The 14,977-nt window shown below is 37.0% G+C and overlaps 1 protein-coding gene across 10 annotated transcripts in view; it reads right to left on the minus strand.

Moving 5' to 3' along the window:
* LOC135707064 (uncharacterized) overlaps nt 1-14,977 on the minus strand; it is an 85,157-nt gene that overhangs the window by 7,119 nt on the left and 63,061 nt on the right. For 9 of the 10 annotated variants that reach the window (XM_065228791.1, XM_065228790.1, XM_065228792.1 and 6 more), the window contains 7 exons: nt 12,509-13,054; nt 12,030-12,451; nt 11,769-11,971; nt 8,608-8,839; nt 8,358-8,536; nt 8,074-8,296; nt 7,776-8,007 (listed from right to left, as the gene is read on the minus strand). In XM_065228791.1, the coding sequence (XP_065084863.1) occupies nt 7,776-8,007; nt 8,074-8,296; nt 8,358-8,536; nt 8,608-8,839; nt 11,769-11,971; nt 12,030-12,451; nt 12,509-13,054 (2,037 nt within the window). The remainder of the gene's footprint in view (nt 1-7,775; nt 8,008-8,073; nt 8,297-8,357; nt 8,537-8,607; nt 8,840-11,768; nt 11,972-12,029; nt 12,452-12,508; nt 13,055-14,977) is intronic. The other variant, XM_065228800.1, reaches the window with a different exon arrangement.

Raw genomic sequence — 14,977 nt, forward strand, 5'->3', positions numbered from 1 at the left:
TGTATACGGAAATTGTTGGAGAAAATGATTCTTTTTCGTCTAGACAAATGGGTCGAGTCGAATGGTTTACTTTCAGATACGCAATTTGGATTTCGGAGAGGCAAGGGAACGAGCGACTGTCTTGCGTTGCTTTCAACTGAAATTCAACTGGCCTATGCGCAAAAACAGCAAATGGGTTCAGTTTTCTTGGACATTAAGGGGGCTTTTGATTCTGTTTGTATCGATGTCCTTTCGGATAAACTCCACGATAGTGGGCTTTCACCAATTATGAACAACTATTTGAGCAACTTGTTGTCTGAGAAATATATGAGCTTTTCTCATGGAAACTCGACAACTTCACGAATTAGTTACATGGGTCTCCCCCAGGGTTCATGTTTAAGCCCCCTTCTTTATAATTTTTATGTAAAAGACATTGATGGTTGTCTTGATGAAAATTGCTCGCTAAGGCAGCTTGCAGATGACGGCGTTGTATCCGTTATAGGGCCAAGTGCACCGGACCTGCAAGGACCATTGCAAGATACCTTAGACAATTTGTCTACTTGGGCTATGAAGCTGGGTATCGAATTCTCTCCGGAGAAAACTGAGTTGGTTGTTTTTTCTAGGAAGCATCATCCTGCACAGTTACAGCTTCAACTAAAGGGTAGAACAATCACTCAAAGTATATCTTTCAAGTATTTAGGTGTCTGGTTCGATTCCAAAAGCACATGGGGAAAACATATTGCGTATGTGAAACAAAAATGCCAACAAAGAATCAATTTTCTTCGTACAATCACTGGAACTTGGTGGGGAGCACACCCGGAAGATCTGATCAGGTTGTACCGAACAACCATCTTGTCGGTTCTAGAGTACGGAAGCTTCTGCTTTCAATCCGCGGCGAAAACACATATCCTGAAGCTGCAACGGGTTCAATACCGTTGCCTCCGAATCGCGCTTGGCTGTATGCACTCGACGCATACGATGAGCCTCGAAGTACTCGCGGGTGTTCTCCCACTGACAGATCGTTTCGCGGAACTGTCCTTCCGGTTTCTTATCCGTTGTGAAGTAATGAACCCATTGGTAATAGAAAACTTTGAGAAGCTGCTCGACAGAAATCCTCAAACAAGATTCATGAGTCTCTATTACGAGTACATGACGCTGGAGATTGGCCCTTCTTCATTCAATTCCTCTCGTGTTTGCCTCCAAGACTTTTATAGTTCCTCTGTAAATTTTGATCTGACCATGTTGCAAGAAATCCGTGGAATACCAGATCACCATCGATCGATGGTTGTTCCCTTAATTTTTGCAAACAAGTACCACCATGTTAGTAACAATAAGAGTTTTTTCACAGATGGGTCAACTATAAACGCTTCCACTGGATTTGGAGTATTCAACGAATTTCATAGCGCCTCATATCAACTGCAAAAACCCTGTTCCGTATACGTTGCGGAACTAGCAGCCATATTTTACGCAGTAGAGCAAATTGCCTCACTACCATCTGATCACTATTTTATTTTTACTGATAGCCTTAGCTCGTTGGAGGCTATTCGATCAATGAGGCCGATGAAGCACTCCTCGTATTTCCTGACCGAAATCCGAGCAAAATTGAGTACTTTATCTAACTGCTCCTATACTATCACCTTAGCTTGGGTCCCATCTCATTGCTCAATTCCGGGTAATGAGAAAGCGGACTCGCTAGCTAAGGTGGGCGCTATGGAAGGCGATATTTTTGATCGACAAATCGCCTTTGCGGAATTTTTCTCAATTACCCGTCAGCACGTCCTCACCAACTGGCAACAAAAATGGAATGAGAGTGATCTGGGAAGATGGTTACATTCTATTCTCCCACAGGTGTCGAACAAGCCATGGTTCAAAGGATTGGACATGAGCCGTGACTTTATACGTGTCATATCAAGGCTCATGTCCAATCACTACTCGTTAGACTCGCATTTCTTCCGAATCGGGCTCGCAGGCAGCAATTTGTGCGCTTGTGGTAGTGGCTATCACGATATCGACCACGTGCTTTGGTCATGCACCCTACATTGTGTTGCTAGATCCGAGTTATCCGCATCCCTTAGGGCCCGAGGAAAACAACCTATGCGGCCCGTTAGAGACATCTTGGCGAGCCGAGATCTCGAATATTTTAATTTAATTTATGTGTTTTTAAAACGGATCGATCTGAGGATTTAGTAGTTAGTGTCATCTTGTGTTCCCCCAAGTTGTTAGCTGCCCATCGGTGTACCCCCATGTTTGTCTTTTTCGTCAGTTGGTCGCTTAGTTCGAGATAAAAAGCACATTGCTCTCCAAACCTTGCGTTCTCAATCCCTACCCTGCCATCCATTTGTTACAATTTGTTACCCCTAACCTCGAGATAGCCGCGAGTAATCGGCCCCCGCTTTACTAACGTTAGTTTTAAGAAATTTTGTCATCCAAACAATGAATATCGGCTCCGCAAAGCTACGGCAAATGAGCCTGGAAAAATAAACGCAATTAAAAAAAAAAAAAAATCTCCTCATCTATCGTATAAAATGTTTACTTTAAGTCTGATATTGACGTTAAGCATCTCCATCTATCCAAAATATGTTAAAAACCTAAATATCTCAAAATGTACATGTCGGTTTCTGATACTTTATGATTTTTCCAGAAAGCCTCAAAGTTCAACTTGAATCGAGGTACTGAATTAAAGCACTACAGAAGTAGTATCATCATAGAGGTAACCCTTAGACCAGAAGGTCCCGAAGAAACGAGCTCAAATTTTTTAAATCAGCTCTGGTACTATCTTCGGTCCTAAGTTAATCCATGCACCCCTCGAAACATATGCAAATCCACGACCCCCTTATTTTATCTGTCAAAACAAACATAGTGTAGTACTGGAATTTATACTAGAATGGGGTACGTTAATCGATTTGCTTGGGACCAATAGGCTAGTCAAGTAGTGAGCCAATTTAAAATCGTTAGTTTCGTATTGATTGTTGGTATCATTATGTTTGCCATAGTTGAAGAAAACATGTTGCGGCAGTCTCTTGTTGAATCAATCGACTTATATCTGTCATATTACTGAGAAGTTTACATGGGATGCGTCTTCTACCCCTTCATTTGTTTACATTTAAAAAAATATGAATTCTCTATTTAAAATATCAAGTGTGCATTTGACCTGCTGTGTTTATTTTACCCGCATTCCCCCTAGACAATTTATTAAAACAAAATTTGATTTGCCTCAATACGCGGAAATTTGTGAAGAATTTTACTCAGTCTTCGAATAAAATTCATATATTAACATTTCAAAAGGTCCTATCTGCATTGATCGATTCTCTTTGGTGACTTTTTCTTTCGTTAATAACTCAGCTGCATAACCTTTCCCTGTTGTATTTAACGTTTTGGACACTAGATAAGAACATCTTTTAACAAAATATGAGGTAAAAATAACGCAAAACCTGTTTGCATAGCAGTGGTTATCAAAAGAGAAAGTCGATGAAGAGAATCGTTCAAAGCAGATAGGACCATTTGAAATGTTCATCGAGAATTGTCATCGATTTTTGTCATACTAGAGCAGATTTTTGAGAAAAATCGTGAAAAACTTCCTCAGTCTATGAGTGATCTGCGTTTTTGAGAATGTAACCCAACAAACAATTTGAAACTATAATTTTCAGTGTGATTTTTAAAAGTACAATAAAAATAAACACCATTCCTGTGGTTAACTGTGATGATGATAAACAGAATGGGACTGTTATGCGAGTACCTGCACTATTATGGAACTAATATCTCTCAATTGCAAAACTTTGCTGGTTATGTTTATTATATCCAGCTTGAAACTCCAAGCTTTAATGTCGTTTGTTAACCCATTCTTCTCAGAAAGGTTTTGGTTGTTTCGCGATGCAAAAAAGCGTTTTTGAAAATAGTGCTTGAAAATTCTATACAGCCTAACATTATCGAATCCATAAAAAAGGTTTTTATTTAAAATCAATAGTATGCTAATTGTTTTTCAATAGAAACTCAGTTGAATCTTCAAGAATACAAATGTTCGAGAATAATGAACATACGGAGAAGCTTAAATAAGTACTGACTATTGAATGCATAGCTTGACAAATATGAGATGGGCCGAAAAGTTATGGATCACCTGTGCTGCAAAAGCCTCAAATTCCAATATCAATCTGAATAAGAAATTAACCAGTAATAGACCCCCATACGGTACGAGAAAATACACAACTTATCAGCAGCAGTGACAATGTCACACATTTCCAGGGTCAGTTGTTTATAAACAGTTGCTACCGCGTCGTTAGCGATGCGCGCTGGCTTAACTAGGTGCTTCGCGAAAGGTCAAAGTAAACATTGATGAGTAAGCATCCTACATAGCCGTTCCTACCGCGAGGAGCATTAATTCTTGTTAAAAAAACAGACACCGACTTTCCAAGAGAAAAGCTATCTGTCTCGCTTTATATGTACATACTGGAGAAAAACTATTGTGTAGAGTTTAAGTAACAAATTCATGTATAAAAGGTTTCGAAGAATAAAGAATCGGGGCAGTTGTTCTGATGAGTTTATTATCCGAGGTTTGCTAGGTGCGGACGAGCACAGTTCCAACCTCAGGATAACTGATTCATCAAGCTTTTTCCATACAGTAGAAATGGAATTGCACTATCTTTCATTTTACGGAGAAAGAAAGACCACGCGAGTTGTTGCTCTACGTTGGGCACTTCAACACGGGAGTGAAACATGGATGCGCAACGGAGTATGGGGACTTCATCTGGGAACTTCATCGCAGACTCAACAAGGAATAACCCTGATCCTGCTCCTGATAGGGTGAGTACACAGTTTAAAAAAAATGGTAAGGTTCTATTCTAGATACACATAAATGGAGCGTCTCATATCATACAAGTGAACATTATAAATTGATTAAAGTTCTGATACGTTTCAAGCAATGTTTCAAATATTGTACATTTAATCTTTGTAAGCAATATTTCTTGCAAGATGCTGGATTGCGTGATATGAAATATAAGTTTCCACTCATCAATGTCTACATCATAAGTAAAATTCAGAATTTTTGCGGTGTAATTATTATCCTTTTTTTTCAACCACTTTAAGGGAACGTTAAATTAATTTCAACAAATTTAAAAGGCCAGCAGGCAAATTTAATTAACAAAGCACAAAACATGAAAAAAATAATTTTGTCTTGAATTTACGCTGAAAGCGTTTTTGATCCAAATAAATTCGCAAAAACGGAAGATAATAGCAATACCCATAATTTAATAAGAGACTGAGAAACAGTCGCATTTTTTCTCGTTTGCTTCGAAAAACAAACAAAAAAATGGCAGAGTTCCCAACTGAAAGAGCTATTCAATGCATTCCAGAGTTCAGAGGCGCGGCCTCAGAATTACGATCGTTTTTATACCAATGCGATTTCTTCGCTAAGAAATTGCCAGTAGAAGAATCGCATGAACCTTTAATTCAGGTAATTTTGATGAAATTGAAAGATCCGGCATCAGGGTATTTCAAACGCATTTATGCGGAAACATGGCCCGAAGTGAGAACCAATCTCGAAAGAGAATTTGGGACAAATGTTAAGCTGGAAGAAATTTTTCAGAAAATCGAAACTTTGGAACAAGGACCAAACGAATCCTTTCAAGATTACAAAGATAGGGCATTAACATTAAAAGAACACGTGGATGAATATGAAGAAAATAATGCCAAAGGCAGAGAGTCATATGCACTACGGAATTTGAGGATACATTTTTTGGGAGGTTTGAAAAATAGGAACTTGAAAAATATGGCAAAATCACAGAAAAATAACACCTTCAATGAACTAGTCAAATGTTTACAGGAAGAGTGTATCTACGAAAAACAAATTGAGGATATCGAAAAAAGACTTCAGTGTATTCACATCGCTGAAAAATCAAAATCACAAAGGAACCGAAATAATTGGGATAATCATGTTAATCAACCCAAATATTTTAACCGGTATCAACGAAAACATCAACAAAACAATTCGTTCGATAGAAAATTCAGACCTCATAGAGATTTTCCGAATAATTTCGTTAGGTCTAATCAAAGGCCGTTCAATGGAAATCAAAATGGTTACAGGAGCACGGAAAAGTAAACGTGTTTCAGTTACCGTAAAACGGGTTAACATTGATAGTTTTTTTTTAAGTATATTCTAAATAATTTTTAAAGCAATGAATGCTTTTCAAATTTTATATCTTTAGAAGAAGTACTGAGTATCCAAGAGTCAATTCGTTAGTAATATGTAAAAAACTATAAACGATATCAACGGAAATACCCTAAGCTATACTATGGAACCAATGTTTCTAATTTGGAAAAAGCCCAGCGAGTAAATTTAATCTTTATAATATACTATCAAAGTTACCCGCATTATCAAAGATTCCCCGTTTTACGGTACCTATAATTGGGTGTACCGTAAGACGAAGTAGTCATTGAATTTTAGCTAACCTAATGGCGTTCGTTATAGGGAAATTCACCCCAATGACCCACGTAAGTTCAGGAAACTTTTTAAGTTTTAGAAAATCAACGAGAAACGTAGAAGCGCAATAAACTTTGTAGCGAGAAACGTAGCAAATGCAGGAAACGTAGGAAATTTCATAGAAGCTCAAAAAATATTGTAAAAGTTCAACAAACTTCTAAGATATCAGATATCTTCGTATCAGTTTCAGGAACTTCGTAACAGCTTGTTAATGATATTACATTTAAAAAAAAATAAAGTTTAGGGAACTACGTTCAATTTCAGGGAACTGCCCAAATGTTTAGGAATATTCGTCGAAAATGTGAGGAACTTCCCGGAAGTTCAGAGCAGTTCACAGAAGAACTGACATCTTGGTATAATTAAGAGGGCTTGATAAATAGTAACTTCGTAGAAATTAAGGACATTTTTCTTATTCGTAAAGCATAGTCAAGTGATATCACATATTGAATATAGCGTTCACTGAATTAAAAAAAAAACCAAAATCACGGAAAACTTGTACTTCCTACGAATCTTTATTTATTTTTTATTAAAAAAAAAAGACGTGCACATCATAGTTACTACAATGTTACTACTGATCTGGACCAGTAAATTGCACAGAGAACCAACATTGATGAAGCTTCTGATAAGATTTCCATTTTCAATGTACAAGTTCACAGATTCATTCTATTTATAGATCAGTATCGACGCCGGCCAAGTCCTCACGGTCTTTGGGGAGATGGAAGGATGATTAGTTAAATCGTAGTATACTAGAGACCGAGAGTATACCCCTGCATCTCCACAATTGCCATGGGGATGGATATAATTGTTGTGTTAGTGAGAGTTGGGTTATTTTTAGATCAGGATTCACTATTGTAAAGTGATGTATTGTGAAAATTGCAAGGAAGGGGACGGGCCTGGGATTGAACTTCCGGGCCTTCTCCTCAGTAAGTAGAAACGATACCACTAAGCTACCGAGCATCATCTGGGAATCCTTAAGATGAAGAAAAGGACAGTGTTCATTGCCTCCTAGACTCCGATTGTAAAACACTCCATCGACAAGGTTTATAAAGTGATATTAAAAAAAACCGCTTTTGATTACAATCAACATTATCACGAAGGAACTCAAAATGTGAAGTCAAAATCTTAATTTCTATAGTAAATCTTCAATTGTTTGCCTAAAATTAACAAAAAAAAAAAAAAAACTTTGAAAATCTCAAGTTCAACATTTTTTCAAAAAATTTCACAAATCAAGAAATGTCTTCAACATGTCTTCGATAAACAATGTCTTAAGTTAGAATTGTATGACGGTAAATGATACTGAGATATGATAAATAATTAAACTTACCTTTTCATTGCCGGTGCAGCAAAACTGAATATGGCCGACAGGCCAAATAAGCCACCCGCAACGAAGAACGGAATCGAATACGTCTTTGTCGCATCGTAGAGTGCTCCAGCCAAGGGTGAGCCAACGATTGTGGCAGCCCCTCTGAAAAGGATCAGCAAACCAAAGGCATTTGTAAGCTTATCTAGCCCCAGCAAGTCTACCAGAATAATTGACGTCAACGAGATGTAACCAGCTGTGGGGATGGAAAATAATTGTATGAATTCACACTGTGGAAGGACAAAAAGCAATGTTCATTTACCAACTGCAATTCCAAAGGCAATCGCCATCGCTACGTACGCAGGATAAGTATGACAGAACGGCGTCAAAGACACGGCAAACGTAGAAATTACAAGGCAAACATTGTTCATGAACAAGGCGTCTACACTAGGGAAATCAGCAACGTAACCACAAACAATCCTACCAACGGTATTAGTAATACCGATTATGGAAATAAGGAACGAGGCGGAATTTTGTTCAATTCCCTGCAATCAAACAATATAGGATATTAGATTTTGTGGAAAGATCCATGTGTCAATAACTTACATCGAGCACAGCCGCATCTACTAAGTACACGAAGGGGACGTACAGTCCAGCCATGCCGAAAATGTTCGAAATGGCAATCATCATGAATACCGGATCCTTGAGTAAGCTCATATCCATCATTGCTCCGATGGCATTCTTGAAGGATTCGGGAAGCACAAAACACGGACAGAGGGAGTACTCTACAATGGAAACCAATTATATAGTGAGCCAAAATCACGAGTCTTTAGAAGAAAAAAAAAAAGTAACTCACGTTCAGATCCTTTCTCCAAATCATCACGGGCAACATCACTTCTGTGATCACGCTCGAACTTGGTCAACGAAATCACAGAGTTGCGATAGTTGGTGAGTGACTTTTGCGACTGGAACTCCTTCAGGTTGGTGACGGATCCCGAGTAGAAGATATCCTTACGGGACAGCGGACGAACCATTACCGGGCGATCACCTTTCAGAGAGGCCTTGGACGTATACATTACACTATCATCCTAAAAAGCGTTTTCGAGTAAACAGAGTACGGATAAAAAAAAGGGTATTTCGTCAAAATATTGCCATTTTTCTACGGGAAACACTTACACACAACAAACACTACAAACTACAAACTAGTGCAAAGTTAGCAATAATGGATACAGCAAATGAGATGCGATGCGATGCAAGTAATTTTATGTGATATGTTTGATGAACTTAACATTTAACCTACGTAATATTAACAAGATTGGTTTATTTGATGAACAACAATTTATTCAGTTGTTTTGAACAGGATAATCGTAATTCTAATAAAGGTACCAGTTATAATTGTACACAATATTTTAACAATTTATGGTGCAACTCTCAAAGTTACTTAAAATTATTTCTGCGAAATGTTTATTCTAAAAACAAGTAAAATCATATTAGAAATCTGTTTTTTGTTTAATATTTGGGCGATTTTTGGATTTCAAGACGATTTTTACGTTTTTAAACGTATTCAATACAATCACCCAGTATTATGGGCCACCCACAATTATGGGCCATTTCTATTTGATTAACACGCAGAACTGATTGACCCATAATAGTTACTAGCTGGCCCATAATACTGGGGTGACTGTATATATTGGCTACCAAGATGGTCCGTTTTTTTAAACTATTGAAGTTTTTTTTTACCATGGTGACATTTTGGTGACATGTCAGACTTTTTCAAGCTATTTAGATGTTTTAAGACCATTTTTGTGAGTATCAAAAAAAGTATGTGCTAGAAGGGTTATGGGGATATTTACGGTATTTTTTTTCCTCAATATCAATAGTGGGTCGCTGTCAACAAAAGTTTGACAGCAATTGACTTAACCCAGTCCAAAAGCTTCTTCATGGTCTTAAATTTAAATGTTTTCTTTCAATTTGTATAAAACTTTGTTCTGCTTTCAGTCACTTATTAACCCTTTTCTTCCCATAAGGTTTTTCATTGATTTGAGATGCAAAAATGTGCTTTTGAAATAAGTGCTAGAACAAAAATGTTCCTTAAAGTCTAAAATTATCGAATCTATAAAAAAAGTGTTTGTTCGAAATCAATAGTTATTTAAATGTTTTTCAATAGTTGCTCGGTTGAATTCTCAAGAATACATATGAACCAAAATAATGAGCACACGGAGAAGGTTAAATATGAACTGACTATTTAATGGTAATAATGCATGCAGATTGACAAACATCAGACGGCTGATAAGTCGAATGTGAGGTCCTAATACTAAGAAATCCAAGCCGTTTTTGATAAAAACTAAAAACAATTGGTTTCGAACTTTCTCAATTTTTGTTATCTCAATAATCTTTAAATTAAATTTCTTTTCAAATTCCTTAAAAAGCCTTAAATGTTATGATGTTTCTAGCCATTTAAGAGTTACAATGCCATTTTTGCGAATTATGGGTTATTTTGGTGTTTTTAGGAATGTTTGATTATTTGAGATCCTGGCATCAGCAAAATGGACCTTATGCCAGAATATGAAAGAAATAAATCAAATGCAGCTGGAAACATATCCATCGAACATTGCAGCCAGTGGAAAAAAAAGTTTTGTAAGGTTGGACACGCTTGCCTAGAGTTAGTACAGCATAGCAAAGCATAAACTATTGCACGCTTCGTATTTCATATTAGAATCCATGATATCCTTCTGCAAATATTTTCTTCGCACACGGTCATGCTCTTAAAACTTTGGGACTGTCTATAAAAAACATGGAATGTTTAGAGATTTTAGAGAGGGAGTTCAGAAGTTATTGTTCTGCAAGTCGATGGTCACTTCAATATCGAGTAAAGATGAGATGACTGTATTTAAGTTTTTAACACTTGTTTGGATAGGAGTACCTATTTTAAAATAATGCTGTTTGGCATAACGCCGTTTGGCATAAGGCCCATTTGTCATAACTGACGGTTGTCATAAATGCGGAAAACACTACTCACATTACCCGTTATAAGTATGAAATCGTTTGAAAAAGTATCATATTGAATACTGCATCATCCAAAGAGAATGTGAATAATTGGGGTGATGCTAAAATTTTCAATATGAGTGTTGCAATACTTTTGTAAGCAATCCCATACTTATGAAGGGTAGTAAATACCAATAAACAGACCTTTAGCCTTCTTTTTTAATCATGCAATGTACCCGGAATACGACAGAACAGCTCATGATCATTCATTACCATTCATTCGATCATGAGCTGCTCAAACAATTTCGAAAAGTAAAGAGTAAACTCTAACTAACAAAAACTATAATATAGTATGTATATAATGAATCAGTGTATGATTTGACTAGTCTATGTGAAAAAGCGATGATCACTATTTGATAGATAATAACAGCGCTGAACACCTATTAGATCGCTAAAACTACTTTTTTTTTCACTCGAGCCTAATAAAAACGATACACACGGAATTACCGGAATATACTGAACCAAAAATGATGTACCTACAAAAGATACTTATTTATACTAGCATCTGCAAGACTATGCTTATGCACCATACATTTATGTCGATTTAAACTCTCTTGCATATGCTAATTGGAATTAATTGTGCATCTAATTGTATAAACGATAAGTATAAGACAGGGCCAATTAGGAAGTTTATGCTCAGGTTCCAACGGGTGCCTACGGAAATAGTCAAGTGTTAATTGAAGCGGAAAGCAAGCGGGAGCAGAGCGGTAAATCTGAGGGAAAAACACTAACATAGGACCGGGGAAATATGCGGTATCCAATTTCAACCGAAGAAAGGCAGGGTCATTTAATCCACGGTCCATAGAAGAAAAATAAATCATTGAAGCTCAATCTACCGATATTAAAAATGCAACCGAAAGGGTTATTAATCTATTAATTTTGAACACACTATCAACCAATATCGAAAGAACACATTTACAATATAGCAAATATTTCAAATTCAGTAAATGATAAAAAGTGGCTGCTACTAACAAAATCTTCAGCGTTATTATTTTTGCTGCCGATGACATAGCCGCGTGACAGTTTTAAATGCATAGATTTACGTACATCTCCGTTACTACCAACATCACCTCTAGAGCTTGCTTTAATGGCAGCTAAGGATGGCTTGAATCTTTCACCTGTCGAATGCTTACGGACACGATCAAACGTTGGAACGGATCCGTTCTTTGGAATACCTGTTCAAGAATATCAATTAAGCTTGTAAACTTGTGTAACTATTTGGGACAGACTCACCCGACTGATTACTGGTGAATGCAGGTTGTGATGCGTTGCGCGGCATATTGTTTATACTGTAATCGTTAGCATCCGACTCGGAGTTGGTAGTGCGTTTCCTTTGCAATGGTTTCTTCATTTCTATATGCTCGGACTCGGATGAAGAATTACTGGAGCCATTTTGTTCCTGGACCTTGGCTTCGGTGATAGTAGGCAGAGTGGCTACATTAGTCATTCCCTGTTGTGCGGCTAGCTGATCGAGAGCCAAACTCGAATGTACGCCCGGATCGGCATTTAAAGGAGCTTTCAGTCTTTTTTCCATCGTACCGTCTGGTAACTGCACCATGAAGTAGGAACCACCGATTGAGCCACGCTCCATTTGCATTCGTTTTTCCTCATACATGCGCTGCATTAACGGTTTAACCTTATCTTCCTTTGGATAGCTACGGAAAAGGATGCTTATAAGTACCTGTGGGCACTATGTGGACAGAGGAACTTACGTGAGAGGTTTCATCATAGCACCGAAAATTGCGCAGTTCAATATTAGACCAGCTAATATTAGTGTGGAACTCTTCCAGTCGAAATGCTCTAGTAACATGTTAGCCAGCGGAGCAAAGGCAAAGGTACCGAAACCGGAACCACAAACGGCGATGCCGGTTGCCAAGGAACGTTTCGTTTCAAAGTAATACCCGACGGCTACGACTGCGGGTAGATAGATAAAGCCAAATCCGATACCTCCCATCACACCGTAGGTCAGCATCATCACGGTCACATTCGGGCTTAAGGTACTGAGAGCAAATGCCACGCTGGAGATTATACTACCAGCTATACAGACTGCCCGGCAGCCATATTTGTTCGCCAGTGCCGACACCACGGGACCAGCACTTAAGTACATTCCACTAAGTAAACTACCCACCCACGCTACCGTACCCTTGCCTTCGCCAAAGTACTGCACGAATTCATTCAGGAACACACCAAAGGTATACGCAATACCGTCCACTATCATGTTACACATAAACGACGCAAACACAATCACCCACCCGTAGCTGGAATGAAAAAATAGAACGAGAAAAAAAAATGCGTCAAGGGAAATTGGTAACAGTAGTTGAGGAATACGTTTATGCATTAACATTCAATATCCGCAGTTTTATGTATGGAAAGCTTGCACCTTATGGACCCTCTACCTTTAGTGGCGCCACTTACGGATGAATGAAATTTTATTGAAAATTAGGAGACATTTACCGGTAAATTCCATACCGTTTCCAATTCATCTGCATTGGACTAATGGAATTATTAGACAGCTGAGCCCACTCCAACTTCAATGCAAATCGACGAGGCTTGGAATTTTCTCAAAATGCTGTATTCGAAATTATTCAAAACAAAATACACCATGAAAACGTCACCATGCTTGGCATGCACAGTTGTACACACCAACTGCTCATTTGTTAATAACTTTTCACTCAGATGTTGAAATTTGTTTTTCTTTAAAGTAATTGATAGATTAGGATCATAGCTTACTACAGAAATGCAAAGAACAGGTAAATCTTAACATTTGAATAAACTCCAATGATTTCTTAGACTTTAAGTCCGAGATATGCAGTGAGCATTTCTCACTTGATTTTTACAACGCAAAAACAAGTACTGTAAAACGAGGTATCTTTGATAATGCGGGTAACATTGATAGTATAATGTAAAGATTAAATTTACTCGCTGCGCTTTCTCTAAATTAGAAATATTGGTTCCATATTGTAGCTTAGGGTATTTCCGTTGATATCGTATATAGTTTTTATATAGTGTGTGTACATATTTTACAAACAGATTAAAAAACCATTTTTGTATTTTTCGCCTGTTTGAAAAAGCACTCAAACCATCATTTATGAAATGTATTTCCGATATAGCCATCACAAATTCAATGTTGTATTATTATTGCCTATGATGTTTTCTCAGATATACTCATTCAAAGTTTCATATTTAAAGAACTGAAAAGTTTGAGTTTCACGATTTTTTTCTACATTCATCGATCATTATCAAAGTAACCCCAAATCAAAATACTGATGTTCGGTCAAACAACTTAACAAAAAATGCATATGCTTTAATTTCCGTTGAACTAATAACTAACGAATTAACTCCTGGATCCTCAGTACTTGTTTTAAAAATATTAAATTTAAAAAATATTCATTGCTGTAAAAAATATTTAGAATATACTTTAAAAAATTATCAATGTTACCCCGTTTTACGGTACAGTTTATTGGTAGAATTAAAATATACTTTTTCGTACTTACTTATTCGGGGCTGTTCATTAACTACGTAGACAGTTTTTTGGGATTATTGACCCCCCCCCCCCTCCCCCTGCGTAGACAATTGTACATACAAAAAATAATAAATTTGTATGGGCCGTGAATGATTGCCCCCCCTGTCTACGTTGTTTATGAATAGCCCCTTACAAGCTTAAACTTTATTCTATCTACTGCTTCAAACAGAACTATGTTTTGTCAACTGTGTGCAAAGTTATTAGCAAATGAGCAGTTCGTGACCAAAACTGTGTATGCCAAGCATTAACGTCACTACTAATCAAAATAACGTGTGAGATAATTATGTTCCATTAGGAAAATTTTCACTTAAATTTGACATTACAAAATAAATTAAGATGTTCGAAAATCTGTCAGAAATATGTCTGCTGGAATAGCAGGTTTATTTGAAAAAAAATCATCGAAAATGCACAAAATGGAATGTTATAAATGTTAATGTAAAAAATACATTTCCAGAAAAAAAGATTCCAAGTAAATGCGTTTAAGAAACTTTAGTCAATAAATAAAAAAAGCTTATATCTAAATCTAAATCTAACATGATACCAGTACCTTAAAGAATATCTTTTGGTTTGTTTTATATTATCAAAATTTAAAAAAAGAATGACACGACAGAACTTTCATTTATTTAAAAATAATTATGTATTGATGTGGAAGCAAACA

Source organism: Ochlerotatus camptorhynchus, unplaced genomic scaffold (genome assembly GCF_037179485.1).
Source record: "Ochlerotatus camptorhynchus isolate MF236.1 unplaced genomic scaffold, CSIRO-AGI_Acam_v1.1 ptg000303l, whole genome shotgun sequence".
NCBI classification, from domain to species: domain Eukaryota; kingdom Metazoa; phylum Arthropoda; class Insecta; order Diptera; family Culicidae; genus Ochlerotatus; species Ochlerotatus camptorhynchus.